At 63.9% G+C, this 14,200-nt stretch overlaps 1 protein-coding gene across 5 annotated transcripts in view; it reads left to right on the top strand.

The window, feature by feature from the left end:
- SBF1 (SET binding factor 1) overlaps positions 1-14,200 on the top strand; it is a 50,156-nt gene that overhangs the window by 10,515 nt on the left and 25,441 nt on the right. For all 5 annotated transcript variants that reach the window (XM_039704552.1, XM_039704549.1, XM_039704548.1 and 2 more), the window contains 8 exons: positions 743-828; positions 4,532-4,669; positions 5,087-5,221; positions 6,665-6,775; positions 10,779-10,884; positions 11,508-11,640; positions 12,997-13,105; positions 13,610-13,723. In XM_039704552.1, coding sequence (XP_039560486.1) covers positions 743-828; positions 4,532-4,669; positions 5,087-5,221; positions 6,665-6,775; positions 10,779-10,884; positions 11,508-11,640; positions 12,997-13,105; positions 13,610-13,723 — 932 coding nt within the window. The remainder of the gene's footprint in view (positions 1-742; positions 829-4,531; positions 4,670-5,086; positions 5,222-6,664; positions 6,776-10,778; positions 10,885-11,507; positions 11,641-12,996; positions 13,106-13,609; positions 13,724-14,200) is intronic.

Raw genomic sequence — 14,200 nt, 5'->3', positions numbered from 1 at the left:
GGATGTGGATGATCCCTCAGCAGCTCTGGAAGGGGCTGGAAGGAGCCCCCTCCCCCATCACGGGGCTGCCTGCCTTCGTGGCTCCTGAATCCTTGGGACTTGGGATTCCCGGTGGATCCAGGAGCAGCTCTGTCTCTGGAGAGGCGTGAGCAGTGTGGGAGCCCTTCCCAGCCGGCAGGGTCTGTGACAGCAGCACTGGGTGGCACTGTCACCTCGGGCTGTCCCAGAGCCGGCTGGTCCCGCAGTGCCCGCCTGCCCTGCTGAGCCTTTTCCAGGCTGTCCATGGGGAACAGCAGGATTTGGGGTCTGGAATGGTGTGGGCTGGGGGGCAGGTGAGGGTCTGGAGTGCACCCAGTGCTCCATAAAGCCCCGGGGAAGCAGGAGCTGTCGGGAGCCCAAAAGCAACCCCAGGCAGGGTTGTTTGGGAAAGGCCAGGGGGAGATGAGGAGCAGGGAGTGCAGCTCAGAGCGGGGGATGCTGTCCCTGTTGGGATCACAGGGAGGGAACTTGTGGCTGGAGAGGGACTGGAGCTGCTGCTCCAGTACCATTCCCACCTCCAGAGGAGGCTCTGGGAGCCGTTTGCTCTGGGTTTCCTTGGAATCTCTGCTGTTCCCTGCTGCAGTGGGCAGTGCTGCTGGAAGGGCTGGGGTCTCTCCTGTGCTGGAGCCCCCCGGTGTTCCAGGCAGGCATTCCCCCAGGTGGGGGGTACCTGCTGCCCTCTAATCCCATCTTGTCTCCACAGGGAGCGGGGATGGACAGGGCCAGATCCTGCAGCGCTTCCCGGAGAAGGACTGGGAGGACAACCCCTTCCCACAGGGCATCGAGCTGGTGAGTGGCTGGGGACCCGTGGGTGGCACCGGGGGTGGCACTGGGACACATCCCACGGGGTCTGACTGGGGGCCAGGAGGGAGCAGCTCCCACCTGCCCCGGGTGTATCTCCAGCTGTGGAACTCTCTAGAAAGGGTGGGATGGATCCAGTGCTGGCTCCTCTCCCGGCCTCCTGCTACCCCTCCTCTTCTGGGATGCTGGAATGCCTCCTGGAGGAGCCATGGATGCAGCCTTAGGGTCCACAGCCCCCAGGAGCATGGCCAGGCCTTTCACAGGATCACACAGAATCAGAATCACACACAATCACATAATCACACAGAACCACAGAATTCCCAGAATTCCCACAATCCCTGGCTTGGCAGAGACCTTGCAGCCCATGGGGTCCAGCCCAGCCCAGCAGCTCAGGCAGAGCCTGGCCCCAGTGCCACATCCAGGCTGGTCAAACACCCCCAGGGATGGTGCCTGCACCCCCTCCCCGGGCAGCCATCCCAGAGCTTTATCCCCCTGCTGGAAAAGCTTTTTCCTGCTCTCCAGCCTGAATTTCCCTCGGCCCAGCTCGGGGCTGTGCTGTGGCTGTGTTGGTGCTGAACTGGAGTGGGAGCTCTTCCCAATCCCTGCCCTGTGCCCTGGAGCTCCAGGGACCCTGAGGGAGGAGCTGGAGCTCCATTCCAGTGAAAAGGATGGGCTGGGACAGATCTGCAGGCTGAGGCCTCTGGAAGCTGCTCCATTCCCCCTGGGCTTCATGGAATTACAGATTTATTTGGGTTGGAAAATCCCTCTGAGCCCCTTGAGTGCAGTCAGTGGTGCCAAGGCCACCACTGCCCATGTCCCCAAGTGCCACATCCACATGTCTTTGTGGGGATGGGGACTCCAGCTCTGCCCTGGCAGCTGTGCCAGGGATGGACATCCTTTGAGGTGGGATCTTGGGAAGGAATTCCTGGCTGGCAGGGTGGGCAGGCCCTGGCACAGGGTGCCCAGAGCAGCTGGGGCTGCCCCTGCATCCCTGGCACTGGAGCTTGGAGCACTTGGGACAGTGGGAGGTGTCCCTGCCCATCATCACTGGGGTCGCTGGCTCCTCATCCCATTGTTACTGGGACCAGCAGTGTCCAGTTCCTCGTCCCTTCACATTTCCCCTGAAATTCCAGCACAATTTGGGACCTTTCTGTGCTGCTTAATCTGAGGCGAAACCACACACTTATTTTTATATTTATTTTCATTTTTCTGCTCAGAGTTTCCTGGTGTCTGCAGGGACTTGGGAACTGTCCCAAGCAGGAGCAAAGCTGCTTTTTTTCCCAAGGGTCAAACTGTCCAGCCAAAAAATCCTTGGAATTTAAACAATTGGAGCCCTGTGCTGTTGGGAGCCAGGGGTGGCTCCAGGGCTTCCCACAAACCCTGAGTGTCCTGGGGGAGCAGCACGTGGGGCTGCTCCGAGGGCAGCTCGGGAAGTCCGCAGGGGTCGGGTGGGACGTGGCGCTGCGGCCAGGGCTGATCCTCCCTGACAGCTTTCTGGGGAAAGAAGCGTTCCCAGGGTGTGCAGGGAGGTGGGATTGGAGCTCCTGGCCGTGCACAGTGAACAGAGGCAATTCCCAGCAGAAATGTCTCATTTTAATGGATTGAGGTCCTCTGGGGAAGGCACAGAGTGTGGAGAAATGACCCTGGGGGCCTCTCCCCACAGAGCTGTTCCTGCAGAGCCCCAGGAGCTGCTGGTGGGGGCATGCCAGGGCTGAGGGCATTCCCAGGACAGCCCAGGGTCTCTGCTGAACAGGGGGATCCAGGTGGGAATGGGGATTCCTGTAAATCCAGGGGCTCCCTGTGTTCCAGGGCCATTCCCACTCTCCCTTTTGGATCCTTCCTCGGCACTGGGCTTTAGGACTTTCCATGCCATGATCCCACAGGTCAGTTGGACTTGGTATGGGATTTTCCATGTCCTGAGGAAGCTCTGGGATGGTTTTGGCACCTGCTGGCTGTGTCCAGGCCTCCAGACCTGCTCCACCTCTGCCAGCATTCCAGGGCATCCAGCAGCTTCCAGGCCCAGAGGGGCTCCAGGAGAGCTGCAGAGGGACTGGGGACAAGGGACAGGAGCCAGGGAATGGCTGCCAGTGCCAGAGGGCAGCCATGGATGGGATGTTGGCAATGAGGAATTGCTGGCTGGGCTGGAATTGCCAGAGCAGCTGGGGCTGCCCCTGCATCCCTGGCAGTGCCCAAGGCCAGGCTGGACACTGGGGCTGGAGCAGCCTGGCACAGTGGCAGGTGTCCCTGCCCATGGTGGCACTGCAGGGGCTCTGGGGTCCCTTCCCACCCAACCATTCCAGGATTCCATGGTGAGGTGAGCACAGGTGTGCCCAAGGTTTGCTCCCTGGGGCAGGGGCAGAGGTGTCTGTAATGCTGTGTCCCAGCCCTGGCTGAAGGGGATGGCTGGGACAGGGTCCACAGCCTGGGGGTGCCCACTTCAGAGCATGGGAACACTGCTGGCAGGAGCTTCCCGTGCTGGTTGGATTTAGGTACCAGTGGCTGAGCTTCACCCGGTGTGTCCATGGAATCCCAGCCCGGTTTGGGTGGGAAGGGACCTCAGAGCCCCCCCAGTGCCACCCTGCCATGGCAGGGACACCTGCCACTGTGCCAGGCTGCTCCAGCCCCAGTGTCCAGCCTGGCCATCCCGTTCCCCAGGTGTGTCCCTCCCTGGCAGGTGGATCCAGGGCTGGCAGCCGCAGCCGAGCCCTCGGAGCCCGCAGCTCTTTGGGGAACACTCCAGAGGGAGGGAGGCACCCCCACACCCACCTGGGGGGACCAGCTGGGAAAAGAAATGACCAGGAGCAGGGCTAGGGACATCACGGGCGGGATCCTTGCAAAATGGATCTTTCTCCTCAGCAGCCAAACGCAGCCCTGAGGAAACCGAGAAAACCCCCCCGAGACTCGGGAGGGCGGGGGAGTCTGGAATTACCCAGGGAGGGGCTTTGGGAAGTGCAGGGGCTGGTGCAGTGAGACGGCACAGCCAGGCCCGTGCTTGTGCCAGGGGAGTGGTGCCACCTCCTGGAGCCGCTCCAGAGCCCGTGTCCCACGTGTCCCCTTTCCTTCTGGGCTCTGTGTGGTGCTGGCACAGGGTGTCTGGCCCACGGTGGGCTGGGGGCAGTGCAGAGTTTGGGGTGTGTGTGCCATGGGGGTCTGGGGCAGTGCAGAGTTTGGGGTGTGTGTGCCATGGGGGTCTGGGGCAGTGCAGAGTTTGGGGTGTGTGTGCCATGGGGGTCTGGGGCAGTGCAGAGTTTGGGGTGTGTGTGCCATGGGGGTCTGGGGCAGTGCAGAGTTTGGGGTGTGTGTGCCATGGGGCAGTGCAGAGTTTGGGGTCTCTGTGCCGTGGGGGAGCTCCCCCAGGAGCTGGGGGCTCCTGCCTGGCCGGGCTGTCCCATCACGACCCCTCCCATTGTGGGGTTCTCCAGGCGGCTCCTGCTGTCCCTGCGGACAGGAGGGGACATTGCTGGCCCTGCTTCCCCGCAGGGGGGATTTGGGAATTCCCGCAGCCGGCCCAGCAGGGCTGGGAGCCCCAGGAGCCCCAGGAGCCAGGGGGATCTGCCCGGTGCCCTCCCTGCTCCTGGCCCTGGAGCTGCCCTTCCCCGCGGGCTCGGTGGGCAGTGTGGGCCGGGGTCGGGGCTGGCAGCACCCGTGTGGGCGAGGGGCAGCCCCTGAGTGCTGTCTGTCCCTCCCGCAGTTCTGCCAGCCCAGCGGCTGGCAGCTCTTCCCCGAGAGGAACCCCCCCACCTTCTTCGTGGCCGTGCTCACCGACATCAACTCGGAGCGGCACTACTGCGCCTGCTTCACCTTCTGGGAGGCCGTGGAGAGCCCGCAGGTACCGGGCACGGGGACAGGGGGGGGGGACGGGGACACAGGGACATGGGGACATGGGGACACGGGGGGACGGGGGCTGGCGGCACTGACGGGGCAGCACCTGGCTGCCTTTGGCATTGGCCAGGGGTTCCTGCCTTCCCTGTGCCATGGGAATCCATGGATGGGTGGAAAGGATGGTCAGCAATGCTGGTGGAAAAGCACCCAGCTGCTTTTGGAAGGGGTTCCTGCCTTTCCTGTGCCATGGGTGGTTGGGAAGGATGGTCAGCAGTGCTGGTGGAAAAGCACCCAGCTGCTTTTGGCTCTGGCCAGGGGTTCCTGCCTTTCCTGTGCCACAGGAATCCAGACCCTGGCACTGGGAGCTTGGAACAGGGAAGAGCATCCCTTAACCCCCAGCCCGGGCTGGTTTGTGTGTCCCCAGCCCCAGAGCCATGCACGGAACGGTGAGGGTGAGGAGGAGGAGGAGGAGGCCTCGTCCCTGGTGCAGCCTGCCCAGCTGTTCGCTCCCAAGAGCCTGGTGCTGGTGTCGCGGCTGGACCACGCCGAGGTGTTCCGGGTGAGTCAGGGGTGCTGCCCGGGGGAGGGCAGCTCTGCTGGGGGGGCTTCCTGCCCGTGGGACTGGGAACACGCTGGCACAGCCCTGGGAGCCTGGCTGCATCCTGCCCTTGGCACCCCGGGGTGATCCCGGATGGCTGCGGGGAACCCGTGAGAAACAGCCTGTCCTGGGAGCCCTGCCTGTGCAGCTCTGCTGGCTCCAGAGGTGCTGCATTGTGTGCCTGGGGAGGCCTTGGAGGGCTGGGTACTGATTGTATCCATGGGGATGGGCGGGGAGTGTCCAGCCTGGGGAGGAGAAGGATCCAGGGAGAGCTCAGAGCCCCTGGCAGGGCCTGAAGGGGCTCCAGGAGAGCTGCAGAGGGACTGGGGACAAGGGACAGGACACAGGGAATGGCTGCCACTGCCAGAGGGCAGCCATGGATGGGATCCTGGCATTGAGGAATTGCTGGCTGGGCTGGAATTGCCAGAGCAGCTGGGGCTGCCCCTGCATCCCTGGAATGTCCAGGGTCAGGCTGGACACTGGGGCTGGAGCAGCCTGGCACAGTGGCAGGTGTCCCTGCCTTTGTGAGTGGGAATTCTCTGAAATACAGGATCTGTTTTCCTAAGCCTGGGACAGCAGAGTGGGTCCTGCCAGGCTGGGGCAGCTCCAGAGGACAGGGTCCCCTCACTTGTCCCCACAGACAGAGGTGTCCTGCCAGCTGCTCCCCTGGGACAGAAACAGTTCCCAGCTCCTCATTCCAGTGCCCAGGAATTTAAGTTTCATCTTCCCTCGTTATTCCAGCGGGCAGGGGTTTATCCTGCTCTTCCCTCATTATTCCACTGTGCCAGTCTGCCTGGCCCTGCTCTCCAGATCCCAGTATTTGTGTTTTCCCTTTTCCTCAGTGGTTGGAAACAACACCACAAGGGTGCCTGGAACACAAATTCCTCAAATCCCTCGTTCCCAGATTGTCCTGGGGGCTGCCCTGTGCTGGTGCCCCTAGAGCTGGGACTGCTGCAGCTTCCCAGTTGGAATAGGCTGTTTTGGTGGGAAGGAACCCACAGTGACCACCCAGGGCTGACCAGAGTCCAGACCAAATTGCCCAAATTTTGGTCATCTCAGCCAGCCCTCACTGGGAAGGGATCTCCTGCCACGCCTTCCTTGGGGTTGTGTGGGACTGGGGGTGCAGGGAGGCTGGAGCAGCCCAGCTGCCCCAGTCACCTCTCTCCTGGAGCTTTGGAAAGCGCCTTGGCACTGCTCCCGTGGAGCTCTGGCCCTGGGGACACGTCTCCTGCTCTGGTGGGGTCAGTGCAGGGAGGGGGACGTGCTCCTGGCCGGAATATCCCACCCAGTGGTGCAGGAAGATGTGGAGCTGGCATTGCCAGGGTGTGTGTGTGGCCAGGGACGAGCCCTGGGGGTGTCCCCAGCTCCCTGCACTGCTCATGCGTGCTCTGCTCCCCTCTCCAGAACAGCCTGGGGCTGATCTACACCATCTACGTGGACGGGCTGAGCGTGTCCCTGGAGAACGTCATCGGGAACCTGCTGACCTGCACCATCCCCATCACGGGGGGAGCTCAGGTGGGTGTCCTGCTGCCCCCTCCTGTGCTCGCCCTGTCCCCTCAGAGCCCCAGCCCTGCTCCCCGTGCTGGAGAGGGCCCCGTGGGCACTCCTGGGCTCCGTGCCCTGCTGCCTTCCCAAGTGCTCCAGCACAAATCCACTCAGATCCCCAGTGAGCCAGGGAGCTCCTGCTGCAGCTCTGTCCTGCTGCCTTGGCAGGGAGCACCAGGGGCTGCTCAATCCATTCCCTGCTCCATGGGCACTCCTGGGCCCTGGCTCTGCGCTCAGCCCTGTGCAGAGCTGCCCCTGAGCCAGGTGGTCACGGGCATCCCTGAGAGCAGGGCTGGGACAGCTGTGGGGACACGGGCAGCAGGGCAGGACAGCAGCCTGGGGCTCTCCTCGGGCACTGGCCTGCTCCTGTGCCCATGGCTGTGCCAGGTCCTGTGCCCTTGGCTGTGTCAGATCCTGTGTCTGTGTCTGTGCCAGGACCTGCACCTGTGGCTGTGCCAGGTCCTGTGTCGGTGTCTGTGCCAGGTCCTGTGCCCACAGCCATGCCAAGCTCTGTGACAGGTCCTGTGTCTGTGTCTGTGCCAGATCCTGTGCCATGTCCTGTGCCCACGGCCATGTCAAGCTCTGTGACAGGTCCTGTGTCTGTGTCCGTGCTGGGTCCTGTGCCAGGTCCTGTGTCTGTGCCAGGTCCTGTGCCAGGTCCTGTGCCAGGTCCTGTGCCCATGGCCATGCCCAGCTCTGTGCCAGGTCCTGTGTCCGTGTCTGCACTGGGTCCTGTGCCTGTGCTGGGGGCCTGAGGAGCAGCAGCTTCTCCTGCAGCTGAGGCCACCAAGGCCCTGCTGTCCCCTCAGGGCAGGTGTCCCTCCAGCCCGCCCTGCTCCAGGCCAGGGGGCTCAGCACAGGGAGCTGGGAGGCTCCTCGGGGGTGGCAGAGAGGGACAGCCCAGCTGGACGCCCTGGCAGGAGGTGGGGACAGCAGCGTTGTGCCCTGGAGCTCCCATGCCCTGCTGGCCCCTGGGGTGTCCCTGGGGATGTGTGCTTGTGTCCCCATGTGCCTTCCCTCAGCTGAGCTCCCCTTCCCCAGCACAGAGGGCCAGGAATGATCCCACAGCCAGGCTGATCCTGTGGAGGAGCCTTGGCCAGGCTGGGACAGCACCAGGGGGCACTGGGACAGCACCGTGGGGCACTGGGCAGCAGCACAGGGCACTGGGACAGCAGCACAGGGCACTGGGACAGCACCAGGGGGCACTGGGACAGCACCGTGGGGCACTGGGACAGCACCAGGGGGCACTGGGACAGCACCAGGGGACACTGGGACAGCACTGCAGGGCACTGGGACAGCACCAGGGGGCACTGGGACAGCACCAGGGGGCACTGGGCAGCAGCACAGGGCACTGGGACAGCACCAGGGGGCACTGGGACAGCACCGTGGGGCCCTGGGACATGGGGCCTGGGACCAGCACCAGGGGGCACTGGGACAGCACCAAGGGACACTGGGACAGCACCGTGGGGCACTGGGACAGCGCCAGGGACACTGGGACAGCACCATGGGACACTGGGCAGCAGCACAGGGCACTGGGACAGCACAGGGCACTGGGACAGCACCAGGGGGCACTGGGACAGCACCAAGGGACACTGGGACAGCACCGTGGGGCACTGGGACAGCACCAGGGGGCACTGGGCAGCAGCACAGGGCACTGGGACAGCAGCACAGGCCCCGGTGCCTCCGCAGGGGTGTCCTCCCCGCGGTGCCCTGACCCCTCTCTGGGGGGGTCTCTCTGATCCCATCTCCCAGGGGGATTTGGGGTGGGTGCTGCTGCACGTTCCGGGCTCCCTCTGGCACCCAGAGCCGTGCGGGTTCGGCAGGAGCCGGCCGGGATTTGGGAGAGGGGTGGAGCCAGGGCTGCCCGGTGCTCGGGGCAGAGCGGGGTGCTGCCCACCCCCGGGCTGTGCCAGGCTCCCGGGCTTGCAGTCCCTTCCCGTGGCACCTGCCCGGATCCGGCTGCTCCCGGTGGGGCCAGCACAGCTCCTCCTGCCACCATGGCTCGCTGAGCTTGGCACAGATCCGTGCCCCCAGCTGGGGCAGGATGGCTCTGCGCCCTGGGAACAGCGACTGTGGGACAGAGGGGACACTTTGGTGGTGGCACTTCCCTTCCCGTGGTTTTCCTGCTCTCCTGCTGTGTCCAGCGCTCCTTCCCAGTGCTGCAGGCATTGCTTTCACTCCGTGTCTGTGTCTGTGGGCTCCTGTCCCACTGTCCCTGCTGCTGTCCCTGTCTGTCTGTGGGTTCTCCTGTCCCCTTGTCCCTGCTGCTGTCCCTGTCTGTCCGTGGGCTCCTCTCCTGTCCCACTGTCCCTGCTGGTGTCCCTGTCTGTGTTTGAGCTGCTCTCCTGTCCCCTTGTCCCTGCTGGTGTCCTTGTCTGTCTGTGGGCTCCTCTCCTGTCCCACTGTCCCTGCTGCTGTCCCTGTCTGTCTGTGGGTTCTCCTGTCCCACTGTCCCTGCTGCTGTCCCTGTCTGTCTGTGGGCTCCTCTCTTGTCCCTGCTGGTGTCCCTGTCTGTCTGTGGGCTCCTCTCCTGTCCCACTGTCCCTGCTGCTGTCCCTGTCTGTCTGTGGGTTCTCCTGTCCCCTTGTCCCTGCTGGTGTCCCTGTCTGTCTGTGGGCTCCTGTCCCACTGTCCCTGCTGCTGTCCCTGTGTCCGTGGGCTCCTCTCCTGTCCCTGCTGGTGTCCGTGTCCCCGCTGTGCCTGTCTGTGTGTCCTAACTGACTGTGCTCTCTGTCTGTCCCACCTCAGCCTGACGCGGAGGACGAAGCCGTGGTACGAACTCCTTTTCTTTCCCATCTTCTTTTCCCTGCCTTTTCTCTCCCCACTCTGGGTCTGTCCCCTCGTTAGCAGCCTCTCTGTTAATTGCAGTGACCCAGCCCCAGTCCCGGTGGTCCCAGGGCACCCTGGGCTGTGTGTCCCATCCAGGGGCAGCCAGGATGTGTCCCTGGGCTCTGGGAAGGGGCTCAATTCCAGGCTCCCCTCTCTGGGTGCCCTGCTGGGGCTGTGACAGCCCAGCTCAGGGCTCTGGCTCTGCTCAGCCATGGATTTTGGGGCTGCTCTGCCAGGAGGTGGCTGCAGTGGGCGTTTTCCCTGCAGGAGCATTTTCCCTGGAGAAGAGTGGAAAGAGGAGGAGAGGGGCCTGGAGACAGCCTGGGGATGTCTGAGTGTCCCTGTGTCCCTGGGAACGAGCTCAGGGCTGGGAATATTCAGTGGTAGCAGGGAACAAGCACCCATCCTGTGCCCGGGATGTCCATCCTTACCCCAGGTGTTCCTCGGGATATTCCTGAGGATATTCCTTCCACTGGAGAGGCCGCAGAGCTGGGGCTGCTGCTGGGCACAGCCAGGCTGGGGCTGGGGAGCTGCTCCCTTGGCTCCAAGGGCCCGGGAGAGGCTTGAATTGCCCTTGAGTCCTGGGGAGCTTTTGAATCCTGGAAAGCCCTTGTGTCCTAGAGATCCCTCAAATCCTGGGGAGCCCTGGGGAGCCCTGATGTCCTGGAGAGCCCTCGAGTTCTGGGAGCCCTGATGTCCTGGAGAGCCCTCGTGTTCTGGGGAGCCCTGATGTCCTGGAGAGCCCTCGTGTTCTGGGGAGCCCCTCATGTCCTGGAGGAAACTCAAGTCCTGGGGAGCCCTTGTGTCCCCGAGAGCCATTGTGTCCCATCTGCAGATGGATCTTGGGGCTGTTGGGACACTGCTGGCGCTGGCTGGGGATGTTACAGGGGGTTCCCTCCTTCCCCTCAGCCCAGGGACCCAGTCAAGCACCTTCTTCTTTCTTTCCCTTTTCCTCTTTCCCTTTCTCTTTCCCTTTCCCTCTTCCCACAGCAGACGGGGGTTGTGCTGGGGCATGGTGGCCCTGGCCCTGTGCCCGGGGGGGTCGGGCTGCCCTGGCGCTGTGCCCGGGGGGGTCTGGCTGTCCCTGCCCTGTCCCAGTCCCTCTCTGGGTGGCCCTGGTGACCAGGAGTGTGTTGCCTTGCAGAGGACGATCTCTCTGGGAGCAGGGGACAGGCAGGTGATCCAGACCCCCATCAATGACTCTCTGCCTGTCAGCAGCTGCAGCGTGGCCCTGCTCTTCCGCCAGCTCGGTGAGACGTGTCCCTGTGGCACCTGGGGTCCCCGTGGGTCACCTCCCCGTGGGTCACCTCCCTGTGGGTCACCTCCCTGTGGGTCACCTGCATGTGGCTTCGAGCTCTGTCCCAGCTGAGCCTTCCTGGCCCTGCTGTGCCATCCCTTTTCCAGGAGGGTGGGATGGGACTGGGGTCTGGAGGAGCAGCCTGGGGCTGCCACCAGCCTTGTGCCACCTGGGGAAGGCCACCCTGTGCCCCCCAGGAAAGGCCACCCTGTGCCCCCCAGGAAAGGTCACCCTGTGCCCCCAGGAAAGGCCACCCCGTGCCCCCCAGGAAAGGTCACCCTGTGCCCCCCAGGAAAGGCCACCCTGTGCCCCCCAGGAAAGGCCACCCCGTGCCCCCAGGAAAGGCCACCCCGTGCCCCCCAGGAAAGGCCACCACCCCCCAGGAGGGACGGAGCATCCCCAGGAAGGGGAGAGCCCACCTGGCAGTGACCCACCCAGTGGCTCTCTGGGGGATGCTGAGCTCCTCCCCTGGCAGGATGCGGGGATGGGGAGGGGGCTGCAGCCCGGGGGGGTCAGGGGTCTCTGAGGGGTGTCGGACGGACCCCCCATTCCTGAGCCCTGCTGTGCCCTGCCCAGGCATCACCAACGTGCTGTTCCTGTTCTGCGCGGCGCTGACCGAGCACAAGATCCTGTTCCTCTCCAGCAGCTACCAGCGGCTGACGGACGCCTGCCGGGCCCTCCTGGCTCTCATGTTCCCCCTCAAGTACAGGTGAGGGTCCCCGAGCCTCCAGCTGTGCCAGCTGTGCCCCTGTCCCACCCAGGCAGTAACTGGGAGGTGTTCTGTCCTTCCTGCTGAGCAGGGACAGCACAGGGAACGGCTGGAGCTGTGCCAGGGCAGGGATAGGATGGGCATCAGGAAAGGCTCTTTTCCAAGGGTGCTGGGCACTGCCAGGCTCCCCAGGGAATGGGCACAGCCCCAGAGCTCCAGGAGCGTTTGGACAGCAGGGATGCCCAGGCTGGGATTGCTGGGGTGTCTGTGCAGGGCCAGGAGCTGGATCCACGATCCCTGTGGGCCCTTCCCACTCAGGAGATTCCATGTTCCATGAGCAGCAGTGAGGTGTTCCCAGCAGTGTCTGTGCTGGTGGTGGCCAAGCCCCCGTGGTGACTCCTGTGGCATGGCTGGAGCCCCACTCACCCTGGGAGCTGGGAATGTCCCACAAGGAGTGGGAACACAGCCCTGGCACCACTGGGGCTCCTGGCAGCTCTGCCAGGGCCAGGCTGGGGCAGATGGGCTGAGGTTCCTGGCAGCTCCTGTCTCCAAGCTAGCCTGGCCTCCCCAGGCTCCAGAGAGGCTGTTGGTGTCCCAGAGGAACCTTCCTTTTCACAGAATTATGGAATCCCTGAGCTTGGAAAAGCCCTCCAGGGTCACCGAGTCCAGGGTGCTCCTGATCCCCTCCTTGTCCCCAGCCCTGAGCTCTGAGTGCCACCTCCAGGAATTCCTTGGACATCTCCAGGGATGGGCACTCCAAACATTCCTGGCCCCTGCCAAGGCCTGACCCCCCCCTTTCCATGGGAAATTTTTCCTGAAATTCTTTTGGAGTTAATGGCTCTGCTGGAAACCCTTTCTGACTTTGACAACTCCAAGACCAGACAGGGATCATATCATGGAGTCATGAAATCCCAGGATAATTTGTACTGGAAGGGACCTCAGAGCCTCTCCAGTGCCATGGCAGGGACACCTCCACTGTGCCAGGCTGCTCCAGCCCCAGTGTCCAGCCTGGCCCTGGGCACTGCAGGGATGCAGGGGCAGCCCCAGCTGCTCTGGCAATTCCAGCCCAGCCAGCAATTCCTCATGGCCAAGATGCCATCCATGGCTGCCCTCTGGCACTGGCAGCCATTCCCTGGCTCCTGTCCCTGCAGGCCTTGTCCCCAGTCCCTCTCAGGGCATTCACAGGGCCACAGCCTTTGGGGGTGTGTGTGGCTGTGGTGCCCGAGGGGCTGGGGGTGCCAGGGGCACCCTGGACACAGCTCCAGTGCCAGGATGGGGCTGGGATGAGGGGCAGGGCTGGCATGGCTGCACTGGGGCTGTGTTTGGGGCTGGTTTTGAGGCTGTTTCTGGTTGCAGTTTCACCTACGTGCCCATCCTGCCCGCCCAGCTCCTGGAGGTGCTGAGCACCCCCACCCCCTTCATCATCGGCGTCCACTCCATCTTCCAGTCCGAGACCCAGGAGCTGGTGAGAGGCCACGTTCCTGGCCTGGTGCCAGGGGCTGGGGACGAGCGGTGGCTGTCACAGGCTCGGGTGACAGCTGGATCTGTCCTGAGGGTGCCCAGGGCCACCGGCTCCGTGTGCTCAGCCCAGGGTGCATCCAGGTGTCCCACGAGCCAGGGGGATGGCTGGGTCACAGGGAATGGCTGGGTCACAAGGGGATGGCTGGGTCACAAGGAATGGCTGGGTCACTTGGGGATGGCTGGGTCACAAGGGGATGGCTGGCTCCAGAGGGGAATGGCTGGGTCCCTCTCCTGCCAGGTGCCCCCCAGTGAGGGATCCCAGTGTGTCCCTGGGTTTGGGGACGGGATGGGGCACAGGGACTGCTGAGTGCTCAGGGAAGGTGAGGAGGAGCCAGAGCCCGCTCCCAGCCCTCTGCTGAGCCAGCTCACCTGGATAGCTCCCCATCACCTGTGGGATTGGGGTGTGGGACTGGAGGTGGGGCTGTGTCCCACTGCTGTCCCCTCCCAGCTGGACGTGGTGATCGCGGACCTGGACGGCGGCACCGTGAACGTCCCCGAGTGCGTGCACATCTCCCTGCTCCCCGAGCCCCTGCTCCAGCAGACACGGGAAGCCCTGTCCATGGTGAGTGCCACAGCATTGCCACTCCCCACAGCATCCCCGGGCTGCCAGCACCATCCCCTGGCAATGGCACACATGTCCTAAGAGATGGGAGTGCAGCCGGGGCTCCTCTGCAAGCAGGGCTCCTGCCTTGGGGTCCTGTGCATGCCTTGGGGTCCTGTCCATGCCTTGGGATCCTGCCCATGCCTTGGGATTTTGCCCATGCCTTTGGTGTCCTGCACACCCCTTGGGGTCCTGCCCACCCCTTGGGATCCTGTCTACCCCTTGGGGCCCTGTCACAGGGACCATTCCTGACCCAATGGGCTCTGGCCAGCATGCGGGGAATGACACACATTTCCATGGGAGCTGGGAGTGGAGCAGCAGGGGTTCCTCCGTGAGCCTTTATTCCTGCCCTGGGTGCTGCTGCCCCTGTCACAGGGGCCATTCCCAGCCCAATGTCCTGCGGTGCTGGGGGGGAGTTCCTTTGGCAGAGGTTTCTGG

This window comes from Passer montanus, unplaced genomic scaffold (genome assembly GCF_014805655.1).
Source record: "Passer montanus isolate IOZ18808 unplaced genomic scaffold, ASM1480565v1 scaffold177, whole genome shotgun sequence".
Taxonomy (NCBI): Eukaryota; Metazoa; Chordata; class Aves; order Passeriformes; family Passeridae; genus Passer; species Passer montanus.
The sequence above is the reverse complement of the archived record's forward strand: the minus strand, read 5'-3'. Positions and strand labels throughout refer to the sequence as shown.